Source organism: Heptranchias perlo, chromosome 1 (genome assembly GCF_035084215.1).
Source record: "Heptranchias perlo isolate sHepPer1 chromosome 1, sHepPer1.hap1, whole genome shotgun sequence".
Classification (NCBI taxonomy): Eukaryota; Metazoa; Chordata; class Chondrichthyes; order Hexanchiformes; family Hexanchidae; genus Heptranchias; species Heptranchias perlo.
The window spans coordinates 189413115-189431813 of record NC_090325.1 but is presented as its reverse complement, the minus strand read 5'-3'; the positions used below and the strand labels follow the sequence as shown (position 1 = coordinate 189431813).

Here is an 18699-nt window from a genome sequence, read left to right as displayed (position 1 = left end):
AAGGGGTCCAGCTCACTTCCCTTACTGCAAGGGGCCCAGCTCACTTCCCTTACTGCAAGGGGCCCAGCTCACTTCCCTTACTGCAAGGGGTGCAGCTCACTTCCCTTACTGCAAGGGGTCCAGCTCACTTCCCTTACTGCAAGGGGTCCAGCTCACTTCCCTTACTGCAAGGGGCCCAGCTCACTTCCCTTACTGCAAGGGGTCCAGCTCACTTCCCTTACTGCAAGGGGTCCAGCTCACTTCCCTTACTGCAAGGGGTCCAGCTCACTTCCCTTACTGCAAGGGGTCCAGCTCACTTCCCTTACTGCAAGGGGTCCAGCTCACTTCCCTTACTGCAAGGGGCCCAGCTCACTTCCCTTACTGCAAGGGGCCCAGCTCACTTCCCTTACTGCAAGGGGTCCAGCTCACTTCCCTTACTGCAAGGGGCCCAGCTCACTTCCCTTACTGCAAGGGGTCCAGCTCACTTCCCTTACTGCAAGGGGTCCAGCTCACTTCCCTTACTGCAAGGGGTCCAGCTCACTTCCCTTACTGCAAGGGGCCCAGCTCACTTCCCTTACTGCAAGGGGTCCAGCTCACTTCCCTTACTGCAAGGGGTCCAGCTCACTTCCCTTACTGCAAGGGGCCCAGCTCACTTCCCTTACTGCAAGGGGCCCAGCTCACTTCCCTTACTGCAAGGGGCCCAGCTCACTTCCCTTACTGCAAGGGGCCCAGCTCACTTCCCTTACTGCAAGGGGTCCAGGTCAATTCCCTTACTGCAAGGGGTCCAGCTCACTTCCCTTACTGCAAGGGGCCCAACTCACTTCCCTTACTGCAAGGGGCCCAGCTCACTTCCCTTACTGCAAGGGGCCCAGCTCACTTCCCTTACTGCAAGGGGCCCAGCTCACTTCCCTTACTGCAAGGGGCCCAGCTCACTTCCCTTACTAGGCTTGTCAGAAACTCCCAGAAACGGCAGCGCAACCAAGTTACAGCAGGAAACCTGCAGGTCCCTGAGTCTTTTGGGCTATAATGTGGGACTGTCACCAAATTACAAATTGATTTGGTCCAATTTAATGCGCAGATGTCCTGCTCCAACATGTATACCATATAAAGAGTGGCTGAGTTAATACAGAAAGAAGCTTTTAGTTATCCAATTGCTTGAATTCATCATCTATGGTCTTAGCCTGACATCTTGTGGCCCGCATAGGTACAGCATGATTAATTTAGAATTCAATAAAGCCAACAAAAACATGGGGCTTAAACACACTTCAAGAAATGTTCTACAAATCCTGAGCTGTTACACCACAAATTAAATTTATAATGAAAATGAAATTTATGTGCTTTGTTTCTGTATACTGGAACTACAAGGAATACTGCATCTCCTGTTAAATATAATCATTCTAAATGGCTAAAAGACTTGCATTTATATAGCCCCTTTTACAAGCTCAGGACGTCTCAAAGCTCTTTACAGCCAATGAAGTGCTTTTGAAGCGTAGTCACTGTTATAATGTAGAAAACGCGGCAGCCAATTTGCACACAGCAAGCTCCCACAAACAGCAATGAGATAATAACCAGATAATCTGTTTTAGTGATGTCGGTTGAGGGATAAACATTGGCCAGGACATTGGGGAGAACTTCCCTGCTCTTCTTCGGATAGTGCCATAGGTTCTTTTACATCTGCCCGAGAGGGCAGATTGGGGGATCAGTTTAACGTCTCCTCCGACAGTGCGACACGCCCTCAGTGCTATTGCTTACCCATGTCCAAAATGACATTATGCACTCTGGTAACCCATACTTTATGCTATATTAGGGACCATATCTAGAGATCAGTCATGGCTCAGTTGGTAGCACTCTTGCCTCTGAGGTCAGGTTGCCATGGGTTCAAGTTCCACTCCAGAAACTTGAGCATAAAACCGAGACTGACATTTCATTGCAGTGCTGAGAGGTGTCGTCTTTCAGACCGAATCCCTGTCAAGTGGACGTAAAAGATCCCATGGCATTATTTTGAAGAACAGGGAAGTTCCTCCTAGTGTCCTGGCTAATATTTATCCTTCAACCAACATCACAGATTACTAGTCATTTATCTCATTGCTGTTTGTGGGACCTTGCTGTGCACAAATTGGCTGCCGCGTTTCCAACATTACAACAGCGACCACACTTCAAAAGCACTTCATTGGCTGTAAAGCACTTTGGGACATCCTGAGGTTGAGAAAGGCGCTATATAAATGCAAGTTCTTTCTTTTTCTTTTAACTCTACCAATGCAATAGTTACATTCAAACCAATTAAAAATAATGGAAATCTCTCAATTCAGGCCAGATAAGTCCCAGGTTTAATCGCTGGTCTGTGTGTTGAGTCAATTCATCTCAACTTATATCGTACTTGGTGCTGCCACGATGGTACTTCATTGGCTGCAAAATGCTTCAAGGGTGTCTTGAGGCCCTGATAGGCTCTATATAAAATTGAAGTTCCTTCCTGAAGAGGGGAGAAAGCAGCCAAGGCAGTCAGCTCTGATCACCAGTGACACTTGCTGGGAGGGGCGTGTGCGTGTGCGTGTGCGTGTGCTGCGGGGACGTGACTGCGCTTGGCTGTGATCTGTGATGGTCCCATGGTCGAGCAGCTTGGGCCTGCGCATGGAGAAAGACCGCTCAGTATCATTGGGGGGGGGGTGGGCAGGAGGAGAACTGCTCCCCCCCTTTCCTCTCCCCCAGCAAGGGAGAAAGCTTGAGGGAGTGAAGGGGAAAGGCAGGGGGAGCGAGGAGAGAAAAACACATGAAAATAATCAGACCATGGCCAGCAGGAGGTGGGACAGATCTCACTGAAGGCAAACACAGGGCAGCCATGAATATACAGGATAGTATAATAGAAAGCCATCCCAAGTTACTGCAAAAACATTCAGGTTACCAATGCGGAAACAATGCTTTGTGTGAGCACATTAAGTGATAGGAGAGCTTAAACGTAGGCTGGTTAAAGAAATAGCTGCTGGAAACCGGGTAATTGACCATGAACAGCCTTTATGTCAGACCTATATTGCTTTTCTCTAGGGCCTGCTTTTCTTGCTGAAATCTAGGCCATTCTTGTCTGCTCACTGTCTGAAAAAAAAAAGCCAGTCACCGCCTCGATCGGTAATCTGAATTTCAAAGGATTTGTTGCGTAATGAAAATTTACAGTGCTTAAAATGTGTGCCATTGCTTGCCCACTGATCCTGAAAAATGCAAGACACATTTGACTGCAGGAGGAGAAGGATTGATAATCTGTAACAGCAGACTGAACAGCACAAACACAGCCCAGCTATCGACGCTAAGCGTTCAAAGTGTCCCAACAAGCAAACTGCACTGACACTAACAAGCAGCAACACTCAATACGACATTGGGGAATAAAATTAACATAACTGTTCGACAGAATGATCTGCTGAAGTGAGAGCATAAATACAGAACAAGAGTCCCTTTGCGCATCGAGCTTGCTGCTCCCACAGGCCGTGTACAACATGCTTACCTTCACTCTACCCCGCCCATTTAAGCCCCAATCTTAAACTAATCCTGCCCATCGGGAAGCTGACGGGATGGGGCAGAACGCCAAGGAGTTACTGCAGAGTGACATCGGGCGGCGGGTGCAGAAAGGGGCGTTGGACCCGATCCCATCAGTTTCCCGACGGGAATCTACATATGTATTTTAAGCTGAAGCAATTGAAATGATGAAAGACGTGTGCAGCTGAAAAATAAAACTACACCGTGTCACATCGGCTGATGAATGCAAACTGGCTGCAAGAAAACTCACAACGAGAGTTCCCCGCAGACACAAGCCGGTTGTTCGCCTGAAAGATCTGCCGAGCTGGAAACGCAATATGAATTTACCGAAAAGGCCATTCACACTCTCGAGGTTCTGTTTAGTTTCTCCTCAGAGGTGCTCATGTGATTTAAGGTCAGCCCTTTTTCGACCGTGTCCTTACCTGGAGCGTCTAATTTCACGTTTGCGCTTTGGCTGACTTGCAGAGCTGTGGACTTTGGGGTCCAGATCGTAGCCTGCATCAAAAAACATCCAGACTATACATGTAGACCAAAACATTCATTCTGTGTTGCGTGTGCTGGTGCCCAAACCATCAGACCTTTCCTCGTGAATCTAACAAAAGGATTTTGTGATCTGGAAGGCTCGTTGTAGTTTCTGCTCAACGGCGATCTGAGTAAAAGGCATCGGGGTAGAAATCGGACGGTATCGCATCGACCGCCCGTATTACGCCCAGCCCCGCTTCCGCCCAAGAGCGATTGCAACCCCGTCCTACTTACTGGAACAAACCTTCTAAAAGCAAGACAGTTCTTATTTCCATGTACCCACCATGCTGTTCATCTTTGAAGATGACGAGCCTGCTCTTTGCTTCTTTAGGCTGTGCAATTCTTCCACCCGCCCGTCTCGGACGCCGTGGCTCATTCGGCTTCCAGACGTGCCCTCAGAGGACGACCTCAGGCGCCTCTCCACCCATTTCTCCTCGTGGCGCGGACTGAAGGTCCTGTTCACCGTCACTGCAACAAAAACAGAACAGCGATCACCTTGACTTGCAGAATGGGCGCGTCATCGGCAAATTAATTTCAATATAGACAACTGTGAGGTGGCACATTTCGCTCGGAAGAATAAGGAGGCCACGTACTCCTGGGAAAATAAGAGTCTAAATGGGGTGGAGCAGCAAAGGGATCTAGGGGTACAGATACCCAAATCACTTAAAAGTAACGACGCAGGTTAATAAGGCCATAAAAAAGCCAACAAAGCATTGGGGTTCATTTCTGGAGGGATAGAATTGATAAGTGAAGAAGTTTGGTTAGTCCACACTTGGAGTACTGTGCACAGTTCTGGTCTCCATATTATATAAAAGGATATAAAGGCACTGGAGAAGGTGCAAAAAAGATTTACATGGATGATACCAGAACTGAGAGGATATAACGATCAGGAAAGACTGAACAGGCTGAGGCTCTTCTCCGATGTTTCCACTTGTGGGGGAGTTCAAAACTAGCAGACATAAATATAAGATAATCGCTAATAAATCCAACAAGGAATTCAGGAGAAACTTCTTTACTCAGAGAGTGGTTAGAATGTGGACCTCAGAGTGGTTGAGGCGAATAGCACAGATGTATTTAAGGCGAAGCTAGATAAGTACATGAGGGAGAAAGGAATAGAAGGATATGCTGATGGGGTTAGATGAAGTGAGGTGGGAGGAGGCACATGTGGAGCATAAACACTGGCATAAACCTGTTGGGCCGAATGGCCTGTTCCTGTGCTGTAAATGTATGTTAAAATGATTGGACATACTTTTCAGTCTCTGGTTCTAGGACCCTGTCTTCCTCAAACATGAGAGGTACTGCAGTATGTGCTGCATGATCAGTGATTTCTTTTGTTCCTTTCTGGCAATTATTCATGTTACTGCAAGCTGTATTGATTCAGTCTTCAAGCAGACATCAAGTAAACAAGGTACTAACGTATTCACAGGCATGTAGAACTCATGCTACCAAGTAACATGATGACTTAGAAAAGTGGTCATTTTTATTTCTAAAAAAATTGAGCCAAAATTTTACTTGAAGCTAGTGCAGAACAACATGTGCAAGAGGCCAAAGCCCGCGAGCTAGAAAGGAGGGAGAGGGAGGAAATTGTCCTACTTGAACACGCACCTGCGTTGGATGAATTGGACTCACCTGTGATAGCCCGCCACAGTTAAGTGGGCTCCTGGTAGTCACTGTCTGAGAATCTCATATGAGTAACATACATTTGGGCAGGGCCATGAGTAGCATGGTGCATGGCAGCCCCCTACCCACTGTGCCACAAACCAGCCCTCCACACCAAGTACTAGATCTTAGTTATGGAAGGTACCAACTAGAGGCACTCTCATGCAGGGAGGGAGAGACTACAAGGGGTGAAGCAACTCTCAAAAACGTCCTGTTGGTCAGTTTAAAGGGTTATGGAGTCGGTCACTCACATACCGTGTTGACCAGGGGAAGGATAATGAAATGTTTAATAAACCAACCAATATAAAATGAATACATGGAGTTAAGAGAGAAGGTGGACTAAGCTTGGTCAATAAACATGCACAGAAAGCAGGACTTACGTGAACTATGTTTGTGCTCAACAAGTTTTAGGTGCTTAAATGCCTGTCCCATCTCCTTCAGCCACCCAATGCTCCTTCTCCCCCCCTCACTGCTCCTACAGTCAGAAAATGACCGAGAGGCAGTCTCCTGCAAACAAGCCCCCTGCACCCTGAAACTCTCACTGTCGGGAACACAGGAAAGGCTGGGGCAGCCTCACTTACCAGTAATGTTAACACACACACACACACACACACACACCACACACACACACACACACACACCACACACACACACACACACCACACACACACACCACACACACACACCACACACACACACACACACCACACCACACACACACACACATACACACACACACCACACACACACACACACCACACACACACACACACACACACACACACGTAAGTAAATAACTGTTGCAGTATTTGTTTCTTATTTATATGGTTACAGTGTACTTTTGTTAAATCTACCCTTTACATAGTTAGATTGTAGAGACATGGAAACATGCATTTGTATAGCTTGGCTGTAATTTATTGAATCCATATTTTCATTGGCATATTTACTAATTCCTGATGTCTCTCATTAAGTTAGTAAACTCTGTAGCTCTCTTGGTTTAATAAGTGGCCAACATTCAGTGTTTAATACGTATATGAAGCAAATTAGTAGTTCTAAATTGATAAGTCTAAAAGTACAGAGTCTAAAAGTGCAAACAAATATTTTAAATGAAAATGCAATTAAATCATGTGTACTATCTTTTGGACGGTGGCATATACATAAAACATAGCGCTAGCTAGTCCTAGCAGATTTCTGTTTAAAAAGCTATCAGTGTGAATAAAACCCAACATTTAAATATAACCTTTCCAAACACTATCTGTGAATAAATAGTCAAAAAATCCTGAAACATGACAACCATACATTGTAACAGTATTTATAAATCATACACTAACAGTATAAAATCATACATTATTTATAAACTGGACACAATACTTATAAAATGTTAAACCGTAACAATATTTAGAAACTTTATACTAACCATATTTATAAAATCAGTGACGTTATTTATAAACTACACACTAACTAAATTTATAAAGCTGTACACTGAGAGTATATAAAAATAACACAAGTATTTTTAAAATCATGTACTCATTGCATTTATAAACAGATATTAACAGTATTTATAAACCCATACACTGTAGCGATATTTATAACCTTGCACACTAACTATATATAAAATCTAAGTGTAGCCATAATAAAATCCTACACTATCAGTATTTATAAATCCATACATTATAACAGTGTTTAGAAACAGTGCCCATTTACACACAAGTGTATTTTTTTAAATCGCAGATCAGATGCATATGTGGCATCCTGATTCACATGCAATTGCTTTGATTTTCTTTAGCTTTCTGTAAAAAGATTTAGTTTATTTTAATATTTTAAGACACTGCATCTCTTCTACTTCAGAGGAAAGTAAGGTGAGCAGGATTGATATAAACCATTATGCACACCCGGTATGAATTTGGATTTGTAAAGTTTTGCTAAACGGAAGTAAAAGTTGTGAATTTAATTGGATCAATCTTCAGAAAATACTCATCAAAAATATGACCATTAAATGCAGTGTGAAGGTGTAATTACTCGTGCCAATCCTCATTCGCCAGTACGTCATAGAGAGTTCAATTTTGATTTAATTTCAGATTCAGAGCATTTGGGTTGATTTGCAGATTTGGGGCATTTCCTGCCGACTAAGACTATTGTTTCATTATTAGCGATAAAGAAAAAAAGGACTTGCATTTACCTGGTGCCTTTCACGACCTCAGGCCGTCCCAAAGCTCTTTACAGCCAATGGAGTACTTTTGAAGTGTAGTTACTGTTGTAATGTAGGAAACGCAGCAGCCAATTTGCGCACAGCGAGGTCCCACAAAGAGCAATGAGATAATGACCCGATAACCTATTTTAATGCTGTTGGTTGTGGGATAAACATTGGCCTGAACTCCCCTGCTCTTCTTCGAAATAGTGCCATGGGATCTTTTGCGTCCACCTGAGAGGGCAGACAGGTCCTTGGTTTAACGTCTCATCCAAAAGACGGCATCTCCGACAGTGCAGCACTCTCTCAGCACTGCACTGGAGCGCCAGCCTAGATTTTATGCTGAAGTCTCCGGAGTGGGACTTGAACCCACAACCTTCTGACTCCAAGGCGAGAGTGCTACCAACTGAGCCAAGGCTAACACAGAAGGGAGGCGATTGTGAAAAGCGATCCATGAGTGGATTGTTCAATGTAGAAAGGAAATCGCCACCTAGACATCAACTGTATTGTTTGTATTATTTGCCAGCAGAGGCTGCAGAGCTGTAGAAATTAAGCAACATTGTTGGGTGAAGAGACAGGGAGATGAGAGCACTTCTACTGTACAATTCCCCAAAATATGTGACCAGCCTAAAGACACACACTTCAATCAGCTTGAGATCTTGTGTTCCATCAACTGCATTCTTGCAGCGTCTAATAGATTCACAAAGTAGCCAAACTAATCAAAAGAAAAACTATGCTACTGACCCTGGGTCATTGTGATACACAACACAGATCTCACAGTATGCTCCTAAATAGAGGGCACCAGCCCTGTACCAGATTACGATCAACACTTGTCCTATACTGCAGGTAATTAATAACTGCTATACAACATCAAGATCCTGGCTTCCAACAATATTGTGAAGGTAGTGACAACCTTCACTTCCCATATCTGTACATTCATTAGAGATAGAGAGCTGCTCACAGTGATGGTTCTTTTGAAACCGATCCAACTGGCAAAGTGCCCAAAACAAAATCATATACAGCAGTTATGGCAGTCAGACCAGGAGGGATGGGGGGGGCGGATTTTAATTTCCAGTGGGTTGCCATATGGGGATGATGACAGCTGCATGAGCTTACGTTCCTCGTGAGGTGAAAGCATATCAGGATGCGAGTGAAGAAATACGTGCAGGTGAAGGCTCGAGACATAAAAGGGGCCCAGTGCTACCTCATGGTCATTGATGGTGAGCTATTCAGAAACTGTAACAGTGAGGGGAAGGTGATGGTAAGTTGCCTACTTCAGTGCATTCTTGGGAGGTCTGACTGGCTTCTCTTACCTTGCCAAGCCCGGTAAGCTCATTAAACTCTTGCAGCCATGTGTGGGATTGGCTTTCGCAGCCCTGGCCACCTCCTGCCACTGCAGTTATGATTCTCTTCTTGCTGGACAACAGGGCAGAATTACAAACAATGCCTCCATCCTCTATTCATTGAGGAGCACTTCAGCCTCACTGTTCAACCTGAGCGTTTCCATGCCTCCTGCAACCCCAACGTATTTCGGTGTAAAACTTGAATAATTGCCGAAAATCCGGGTTTTTGTTGTGCTGTCCTTTTAAGCTTTTAAATCCTCAAGCAGCTCACACATTTCCACCCCCAAAACAGTGAGCAAACAAGGAGTGGCGTTCCTGATGCCAAGTGTTTGTCATCGTTATGTTGATTCAGCTGACTCTAGAAACTCTGTCAGGTGGCGTTACTAGGCTCAATTCTAAAATCTGAGCCAAACTGAGAACTGAAGAGATGGTAAAAAAGCTTACACCATATATTCTCAACCAAAAGGTCTGCGAATGAAGAGGTGTCAATCAAGGTCATGGAGAGGGTGAAGCATCTTATGTGTAGGTTTACTTGACAAGCAGTTGGTTTCACCTCATCCAGGCCTCAAACATCTAATTAATGCTTTGACTCGGTATAATTTGACAATTGTAAACAATTTTACAACACCAAGTTATAGTCCAACAATTTTATTTTAAAATCCACAAGCTTTCAGAGGCTTCCTCCTTCCTCAGGTGAATGTGAACATTCACCTGAGGAAGGAGGAAGCCTCCGAAAGCTTGTGGATTTTAAAATAAAATTGTTGGACTATAACTTGGTGTTGTAAAATTGTTTACAATTGTCAACCCCAGTCCATCACCGGCATCTCCACATCATAGGTATAATTTGATACAAGGCTCCTGTATCCTGGCTAATCTACGGATCAAAGAATTCGCCTCATCTTGCTCTAGTCTCCATCTTGAAGAGTATCGAGAAAACTTGGCTTTCATCTGAACTCTAGTTATTTCTGAAACACACTCACCCTGTATATTTACCGTCATATATAAAAAAATACAACACAGAAGTGGTCATTATTCGCTACAGGTCAAAAATTCTGCTTTCATCACAATCCAATTATAGCTTCAGCTGACAAACAAACCATCGGGAAGTTCACTTCAATTATGCTCAGCTGGTAATTGAAACTCTGCATGTTTATTTACAAAAAACAGATAACAGAATGAGTTTGAGACAGAAATCGAGTCTCAGAGTTCAGGCTGTGGCTCGAAATCTTTCAAGCTTTGCTCTAATAATTGGATTACTGACTTGTAATCCTCTGCTAGTCAAAGATGAATTTTTAAAAAAGTGACGAGCTCCCCACAAATATTCAGAGCAGAGGATGCATCTTTGTGTGGGATTTCTGACTTGCAGATGTGAAACTGTAATTTGCAGTTAGCCACTGGTTTAACTGAATTTTTTTTTACAGGTCAACCACCAAACGAGTTACACCTTTCGGGTTCCATAAGACCATAAGAGATAGGAGCAGGAGGAGGCCATTCAGCCCTTCGAGCCTGATCTGCCATTTAATGAGATCATGGCTGATCTGATTTTTACCTCAACTCCACTTTCCCACCCTTTCCCCCATATCCTTTGACTCCCTTGCAGATCCAAAATGTGTCTAACTCAGCCTTGAATGTATTCAATGACTCAGCCTCCACAGCTTTTTGGGTAAAGAATTCCAAAGATTCACGACCCTCTGGGAGAAGAAATTCCTCCTCATTTCCGTCTTAAATGGGCGACCCCTTATTCTGAGACTATGCCCCCTAGTTTTAGATTCCCCCATGAGGGGTAACATCCTCTCAACATCAACCCTATCGAGTACCCCCAGAATCTTGTATGTTTCAATAAGGTCTCCTCTCATTCTTCTAAACTCCAATGAGTGTAGACCCAACCTGTTCAATCTTTCCTCATAAGACGACCCTTCCATACCCGGAATCAACCTAGTGAACCTTCTCTGAACTGCCTCCAATGCAAGTATATCCTTCCTTAAATAAAGGCACCAGAACTGTACGCAGTACTCCAGGTGTGGTCTCAGCAGCACCCTGTACAGTTGTAGCTTTTATACTCCATCCTCCTAGAAATAAAAGCATGGAAAGCTCACTGTAGATGGGGGGGGGATAAAACAGATAATTATGGAATTAAAATCAGGTCTACCAGCACCTTTATTAATAAAAAAAAATTTTGTACATTGTAAATTTTCGATTAACAGTTTAAATCAAATCGGGCTCGCACAGTGGTAAGAGGTTCAAGGAAAAGAAGCACTGTTATTTATGTTATTTACAAAGTATTGCCAGTCCTTAAGAGCTGTGAACTTAGCATTTCATCAACTTGAGTTAGGTGGAAGGTTATGTACTGTAAATATATAACTGTATGAGTAGATGTAGATAAATGCTGGATATTTGCCTGCTTGGAGCCCTTTTCGTCTGTCTGCATCCTCCATCTCATTTATGTCAAAGACGCTAAACCTACTGGAATTATCTCTGAGAATACACGCGACCTCTTGAACTCCAGTAGCTGCAAAGAACATTATTAGCCCTGGTGTTCATCTGCTCTAATCTGTGCTTTATGTAGCATCGTGATGGACTGGGGTTGACAATTGTAAACAATTTTACAACACCAAGTTATAGTCCAGCAATTTTATTTTAAATTCACAAGCTTTCGGAGGCTACCTCCTTCGTCAGGTGAACGATGTGAAAATGAAATCCTCGAGATGAAATCGCATTTATAATTCACAGAACAATGCTTGGTGAGTACAGACAGTTTTTTCAACTGCCCGTTGCCAAGGCAATCAGTGTGCAGACAGACAGGTGTTACCTGCCAGGTCTCACAGAATATACAATATGGGTTCATGTCACGCTACACGTTACCCCACCAGCGAACAAATGTTATCTGTTTTTAATATAACGGGTCAGTTGCTGTCTTTTCTATGTTTCTACCTCTCTATCTCTGTTTTTTTTTGTTTGTTGTTTTTTTTTGGTGATTTGTATATTCTGTGAGACCTGGCAGGTAACACCTGTCTGTCTGCACACTGATTGCCTTGGCAACGGGCAGTTGAAAAAACTGTCTGTACTCACCAAGCATTGTTCTGTGAATTATAAATGCAATTTCATCTCGAGGATTTCATTTTCACATCGTTCACCTGACGAAGGAGGTAGCCTCCGAAAGCTTGTGAATTTAAAATAAAATTGCTGGACTATAACTTGGTGTTGTAAAATTGTTTACAATTATGTAGCATCGTCAGAGAGACCTGTCTGACAGTTGAGGCGAGTAGCAGAGATGCATTTAAGGGGAAGCAAGATAAACACATGAGGGAGAAAGGAATAGAAGGCTATGCTGATAGGGTTAGATGAAGAGGGGTAGGAGGAGACTCATGTTGACCATAAACACCGCATGGACCACTGAATGGCCTGTTCCTGTGCTGTACATTTCTGTAATAGCAACTGAGAATATGCTTTAACCTTGCACCTTGTATCACAAAATCAAGACAACAATGGTTTAAAAACAGTTACTCTCAACTTCTCCATTCTGCCCAACAACTGCCCCATCTTCCAACCTCGTAATCTCTCTAAAGACGGCCTCACACGTACACTCCCACTACTCCTACTTCCAATCAGGCTTCCAGCCCAGCAAAACACCAAGCCTGTCCTGGTCAAAGTCACCATGATCACAGCACTCATGTGCCTTGAGCTCTCTGCTTCCTTTGACACTATCAAGTATCTCTCCTCCACAGTCCAATTCTATGGCACTGCTCGCTCATGGTTCTAAATGGAGTTAGGATACAGATCAGCCATGATCTCGTTGAATGGCAGAACAGGCTCAAGGGGCTGAATGGCCTACTCCTGTTCCTATGCACTCCTATCTGCCTCATCATAAACATTACATCATGTCCAATGGCTGGACCTCTCATGTTCACACAGTCAACTCTTGGGTACCGTGCTGTTCCATCTTTAACCCCTCCTCTTCATCATTTACATGTGACCTCTCTGCAAAAATCATGGAGCATGGAGTCAGCTTTCACAAGCATGCTAACATTTAACTCCATCAATTTGCCTCTTCCATCAACCCCCAGGGCTATTGCCACTCTCCTTAACTGCCAATCTGATGTTAATGAGGAGTCAAAACTTCTTCCAGCTGAAACCAGCAAAATCAAAGCCATCCATTTCAGCTCCTGCAAACATCTATGCACTTCCAACCTTAATGCCATCCACCTCCCTGACTTAGACCATGTCTTGAGTTATGGAACGTTGACATCCTGCTCAATCTGGAGTTCAGATTTCTTCCCCATACTCAATTTGTTACCAAGACTCTTTTTCTCATCTCCAAAACGTTGCCCACCCCTGCTCCTACCTCTCCCATGCTGCAACCAAAATCCCAATCCACACCTTTATCATCTTGAGGCTGGACTCCGATATTGAACATAAGTACATAAGAAATAGGAGCAGGAGTAGGCCACACAGCCCTTCGAGCCTGCTCCACCATTCAATAAGATCATGGCTGATCTTCAACCTCAACTCCGCTTTCTTGCCCAATCCCCACATCCCTTGATTCCCTTAGTGTCCAAAAATCTATCAATCTCAACCTTGAACATATTCAACAATATTCATATTGTTCTCCATTATTGTCTCCTCACCTTCACCCTCTATCAACTACAAGTCATCTTCAACACCATGGCCTATGTTCTGACCCACACTAAAGCCCACCTCTCTGTTTATGCCACTGGCTCCCTGTGCCTCAGACTCTCAATGCTCCTTCCTACCATTGCAATCTCCTCCAGCTCCATGTAGTATTATTGCACACATGGGCCGATATTTTCACAGAAAAGAGAGTAGGAATAAATGGGTCTTTTTCAGGTTGGCAGACTGTGATTAGTGAGGTACCACAGGGATCGTGCTTGGACCCCAGCTGTTCACAATCTATATCAATGATTTGGATGAGGGGACCAAATGTAATATTTCCAAGTTTGCTGATGACGCAAAACTAGGTGGGAATGTGAGTTGTGAGGAGGATGCAAAGAGGCTTCAAGGGGAAATAAACAGGCTAAGTGAATGGGCAAGAACATGGCAGATGGAATATAATGTGGAAAAATGTGAAGTTTTGCACTTTGGTAGGAAAAATAGAAATGCAGAGTATTTTCTAAATGGTGAGAGATTGGGAAATGTTGCTGTTCAAAAGGGACCTGGGTGTCCTTGTACATGAATCACTGAAAGCTAATACGCAGGTGCAGCAAGCAATTAGGAAGGCAAATGGTATGTTGGCCTTTATTATAAGAGGATTTGAGTACAGGAGTAAAGATATCTTACTGCAATTATATAGGGCCTTGGTGAGACTGCATCTGGAATATTGTGTACAATTTTGGTCTCCTTACCTAAGGAAGGATGTACTTGCCATAGAGGGAGTGCAACGAAGGTTCACCAGACTGATTCCTGGGATGGTGGGATTGTCGTATGAGGAGAGATTGAGTAGACTCGGCCTGTATTCTCCAGAGTTTAGAAGAATGAGAGGTGATCTCATAGAGTCATAGAGTTATACAGCACGGATAGAGGCCCTTTGGCCCATCGTGTCCGCGCCGGCCATCAAGCCCAGTCTAATCTAATCCCATATTCCAGCATTTGGTCCGTAGCCTTGTATGCTATGGCATTTCAAGTGCTCATCCAAATGCTTCTTGAATGTTGTGAGGGTTCCTGCCTCCACAACCCTCTCAGGCAGTGAGTTCCAGACTCCAACCACCCTCTGGGTGAAAAAGTTCTTTCTCAAATCCCCTCTAAACCTCCCGCCTTTTACCTTGAATCTATGCCCCCTTGTTATAGAACCCTCAACGAAGGGAAAAAGCTCCTTAGTATCCATCCTATCTATGCCCCTCATAATTTTGTACACCTCAATCATGTCCCCCCTCAGCCTCCTCTGCTCCAAGGAAAACAAACCCAATCTTCCCAGTCTCTCTTCATAGCTGAAGCGCTCCAGCCCTGGTAACATCCTGGTGAATCTCCTCTGCACCCTCTCCAAAGCGATCACATCCTTCCTGTAGTGCGGCGACCAGAACTGCACACAGTACTCCAGCTGTGGCCTAACCAGTGTTTTATACAGCTCCATCATAACCTCCTTGCTCTTATATTCTATGCCTCGGCTAATAAAGGCAAGTATCCCATATGCCTTCTTTACCACCTTATCTACCTGTTCCGCCGCCTTCAGGGATCTGTGAACTTGCACACCAAGATCCCTCTGACCCTCTGTCTTGCCTAGGGTCTTCCCATTCATTGTGTATTCCCTTGCCTTGTTAGTCCCTCCAAAGTGCATCACCTCGCACTTTTCCGGGTTAAATTCCATTTGCCACTGTTCCGCCCATCTGACCAACCCATCTATATCGTCCTGCAGACTGAGGCTATCCTCCTCGCTATTTACCACCCTACCAATTTTTGTATCATCAGCGAACTTACTGATCATACCTTTTACATTCATATCCAAGTCGTTAATGTAGACCACAAACAGCAAGGGCCCCAGCACAGATCACTGTGGTACCCCACTGGCCACAGGCTTCCAGTCACAAAAACAACCTTCGACCATCACCCTCTGCCTTCTGCCACTAAGCCAGTTTTGTATCCAAAGTGCCAAGGCACCCTGGACTCCATGGGCTCGTACCTTCTTGACCAGTCTCCTGTGCGGGACTTTATCGAAGGCCTTACTGAAATCCATGTATACCACATCCACTGCGTTACCCTCATCCACACGCCTAGTCACCCCCTCAAAAAATTCAATCAAATTAGTCAGACATGATCTTCCCTTGACAAAGCCATGTTGACTATCCCTGATTAATCCTTGCTTCTCCAAGTGGAGACTAATTTTGTCCTTCAGAATTTTTTCCAATAATTTTCCTACCACTGATGTTAGGCTCACTGGCCTGTAGTTCCCCAGTTTTTCCCTACTCCCCTTCTTGAATAATGGTACTACATTAGCGGTTCTCCAGTCCTCTGGCACATCCCCTGTGGCCAGAGAGGTTCTGAATATATGTGTCAGAGCCCCCGCAATCTCCTCCTTTGCCTCACACAGTAGCCTGGGATACATTTCGTCCGGGCCTGGGGATTTATCCATTTTTAGGCCTGCTAAAACCGCCAATACCTCCTCCCGCTCAATGTTCATATGTTCGAGTATATCACAGTCCCCCTGCCGTATTTCTATGTCTACATCGTCCTTCTCCATAGTGAAAACAGATGCAAAAAATTCATTTGGAACCCCTCCTACATCTTCCGGCTCCACACTCAGATTGCCATTTTTATCCCTAATGGGCCCTATTTTTTCCCCAGTCATCCTCTTACCCTTAATATACTTATAAAACATCTTAGGATTTTCCTTTATTTTGCTCGCCAGTGTTTTTTCATGGCCCCTCCTTGATCTCCTAATTTCCTTTTTAAGTATCCCCCTGCACTTTTTGTACTCCTCTAGGGCTTCCTCCGTCTTTAGCCTTTTGTATCTGCCAAAAGCCCTCCTTTCTTTCCTAATCCATTCTCGTATATCCCCTGACATCCAAGGTTCCCTGGAGTTCTTGGAACCACCCTTGACCTTTACGGGAACATGTTGCCATTGTATGGTCTCAATCTCCCTTCTGAAAGACTCCCATTGCTCCGATGCGGATTTTCCTACAAGCAGCTGATCCCAGTCCATTTTGGCCAGATCCTGCCTTATCCTATTAAAATCGGCCTTCCCCCAATTTAGAACCTTTATTTCCGGCCCCTCCCTGTTCTTTTCCATGACCACCTTAAATCTCACTGAATTATGGTCACTGTCACCAAAGTGCTCACCTACTAGCACTTCTTCCACTTGGCCGGCCACATTCCCTAGAATTAGGTCCAGTACCGCCCCCTCTCTTGTAGGACTTTCTACATGCTGGCTCAAAAAGCTCTCCTGGATGCACGTTAAGAATTTTGTACCCTCTAAGCCTTTTACACTCTGAGTATCCCAGTTAATATTGGGGAAGTTGAAATCCCCCACTATTATTACCCTATTATTTGCACAATTTTCTGAGATTTGCCTACATATCTGTTCCTCTATCTCCCCCTGACTGTTTGGGGGCCTATAGTACACTCCCATCAAAGTGCTTGCCCCTTTTTTGTTTTTAAGCTCCACCCATATGGCCTCATTTGAAGAACCTGCTAATATATCATCCCTCCTTATGGCAGTAATTGATTCTTTAATTAATATTGCGACCCCCCCTCCTCTTATACCTCCCCCTCTGTCTCGCCTGAAGATTCTGTACCCCGGAATATTGAGCTGCCAGTCTTGCCCCTCCCTCAACCATGTCTCTGTGACAGCAACAATATCATACTCCCATGTGTTTATCAACACCTTCAGTTCATCCACCTTATTTGCAAGACTCCTTGCATTAAAATAGATGCCATCCAGCCTTGCTCTTACATATTTGCCCTGTCTTCCAAGCTGACTTGTTTTTTTCTCAATATTTGGCTGCACATCACCCCCTATTGTAGCTCCACTCTGTATCCCATCCCCCTGCCAAGTTAGTTTAAACCCCCCCCAACAGTGCTAGCAAACCTCCCCGCAAGGATATTTGTCCCGCTCTGGTTCAGATGCAACCCGTCCGACTTGTACAAGTCCCACCTTCCCCAGAAGCAGGCCCAGTGATCCAGGAAACTGAAACCCTCCCTCCTGCACCAACTCTTTAGCCACGCATTCATCTGTTCTATCCTCCTATTTCTATACTCACTAGCCCGTGGCACTGGGAGTAATCCAGAGATTACAACCTTTGAGGTCCTGCCCTTTAATCTGCTACCGAGCTCCCTAAATTCTTGATGCAGGACCTCATCTCCCTTCCTACCTATGTCGTTGGTCCCAATGTGGACCACGACCTCTGCCTGCTCACCCTCCCTCTTGAGAATGCCCTGAAGCCGCTCAGTGACATCCATGACCCTGGCACCAGGGAGGCAACAAACCATCCTGGAGTCACGTTTACGGCCACAGAAACGCCTGTCTGTTCCCCTTACGATAGAATCCCCTACCACTATAGCTCTTCCACTCTTTTTCCTCCCAGCCTGTGCAGCAGAGCTACCCCTGGTGCCAGGAAGTTGGCTGCTGCTGCCTTCCCCTGATAAGTCATCCCCCTCAACAATATCCAAAGCGGTATATTTGAGAGGGGGACGGCCACAGAGGACCCCTGCACTGCCTGCCTGCTCCTCTTACTCTGCCTGGAGGTCACCCACTTACTTCCTGCCTGTACAACCTTTACCTGCGGTGTGACCATCTCACTAAATGTGCTGTCCACGACGTTTTCAGCATCGCGAATGCTCCATAATGAATCCATCCGCAGCTCCAGTGCCGCAATGCGGTTTGTCAGTAGCTGCAGCTGGATACATTTCCCGCACACATGGTCGTCAGGGACACCGGAAGGGTCCCTGATTTCCCACATAGAGCAGGAAGAGCATAACACGAGGCTGGGCTGTCCTGACATGACTTACCCTTTAACTAATTAATTCAAATTAAATGAA

The 18699-nt window shown here is 44.8% G+C and overlaps 1 protein-coding gene across 1 annotated transcript in view; it reads right to left on the bottom strand.

The window, feature by feature from the left end:
• Positions 1–18699, bottom strand: part of ccser1 (coiled-coil serine-rich protein 1) — a 1034597-nt gene that overhangs the window by 860679 nt on the left and 155219 nt on the right. The window contains exon 3 of the mRNA XM_067994468.1: positions 4307–4491. Within this exon, the coding sequence (XP_067850569.1) occupies positions 4307–4491 (185 nt within the window). The remainder of the gene's footprint in view (positions 1–4306; positions 4492–18699) is intronic.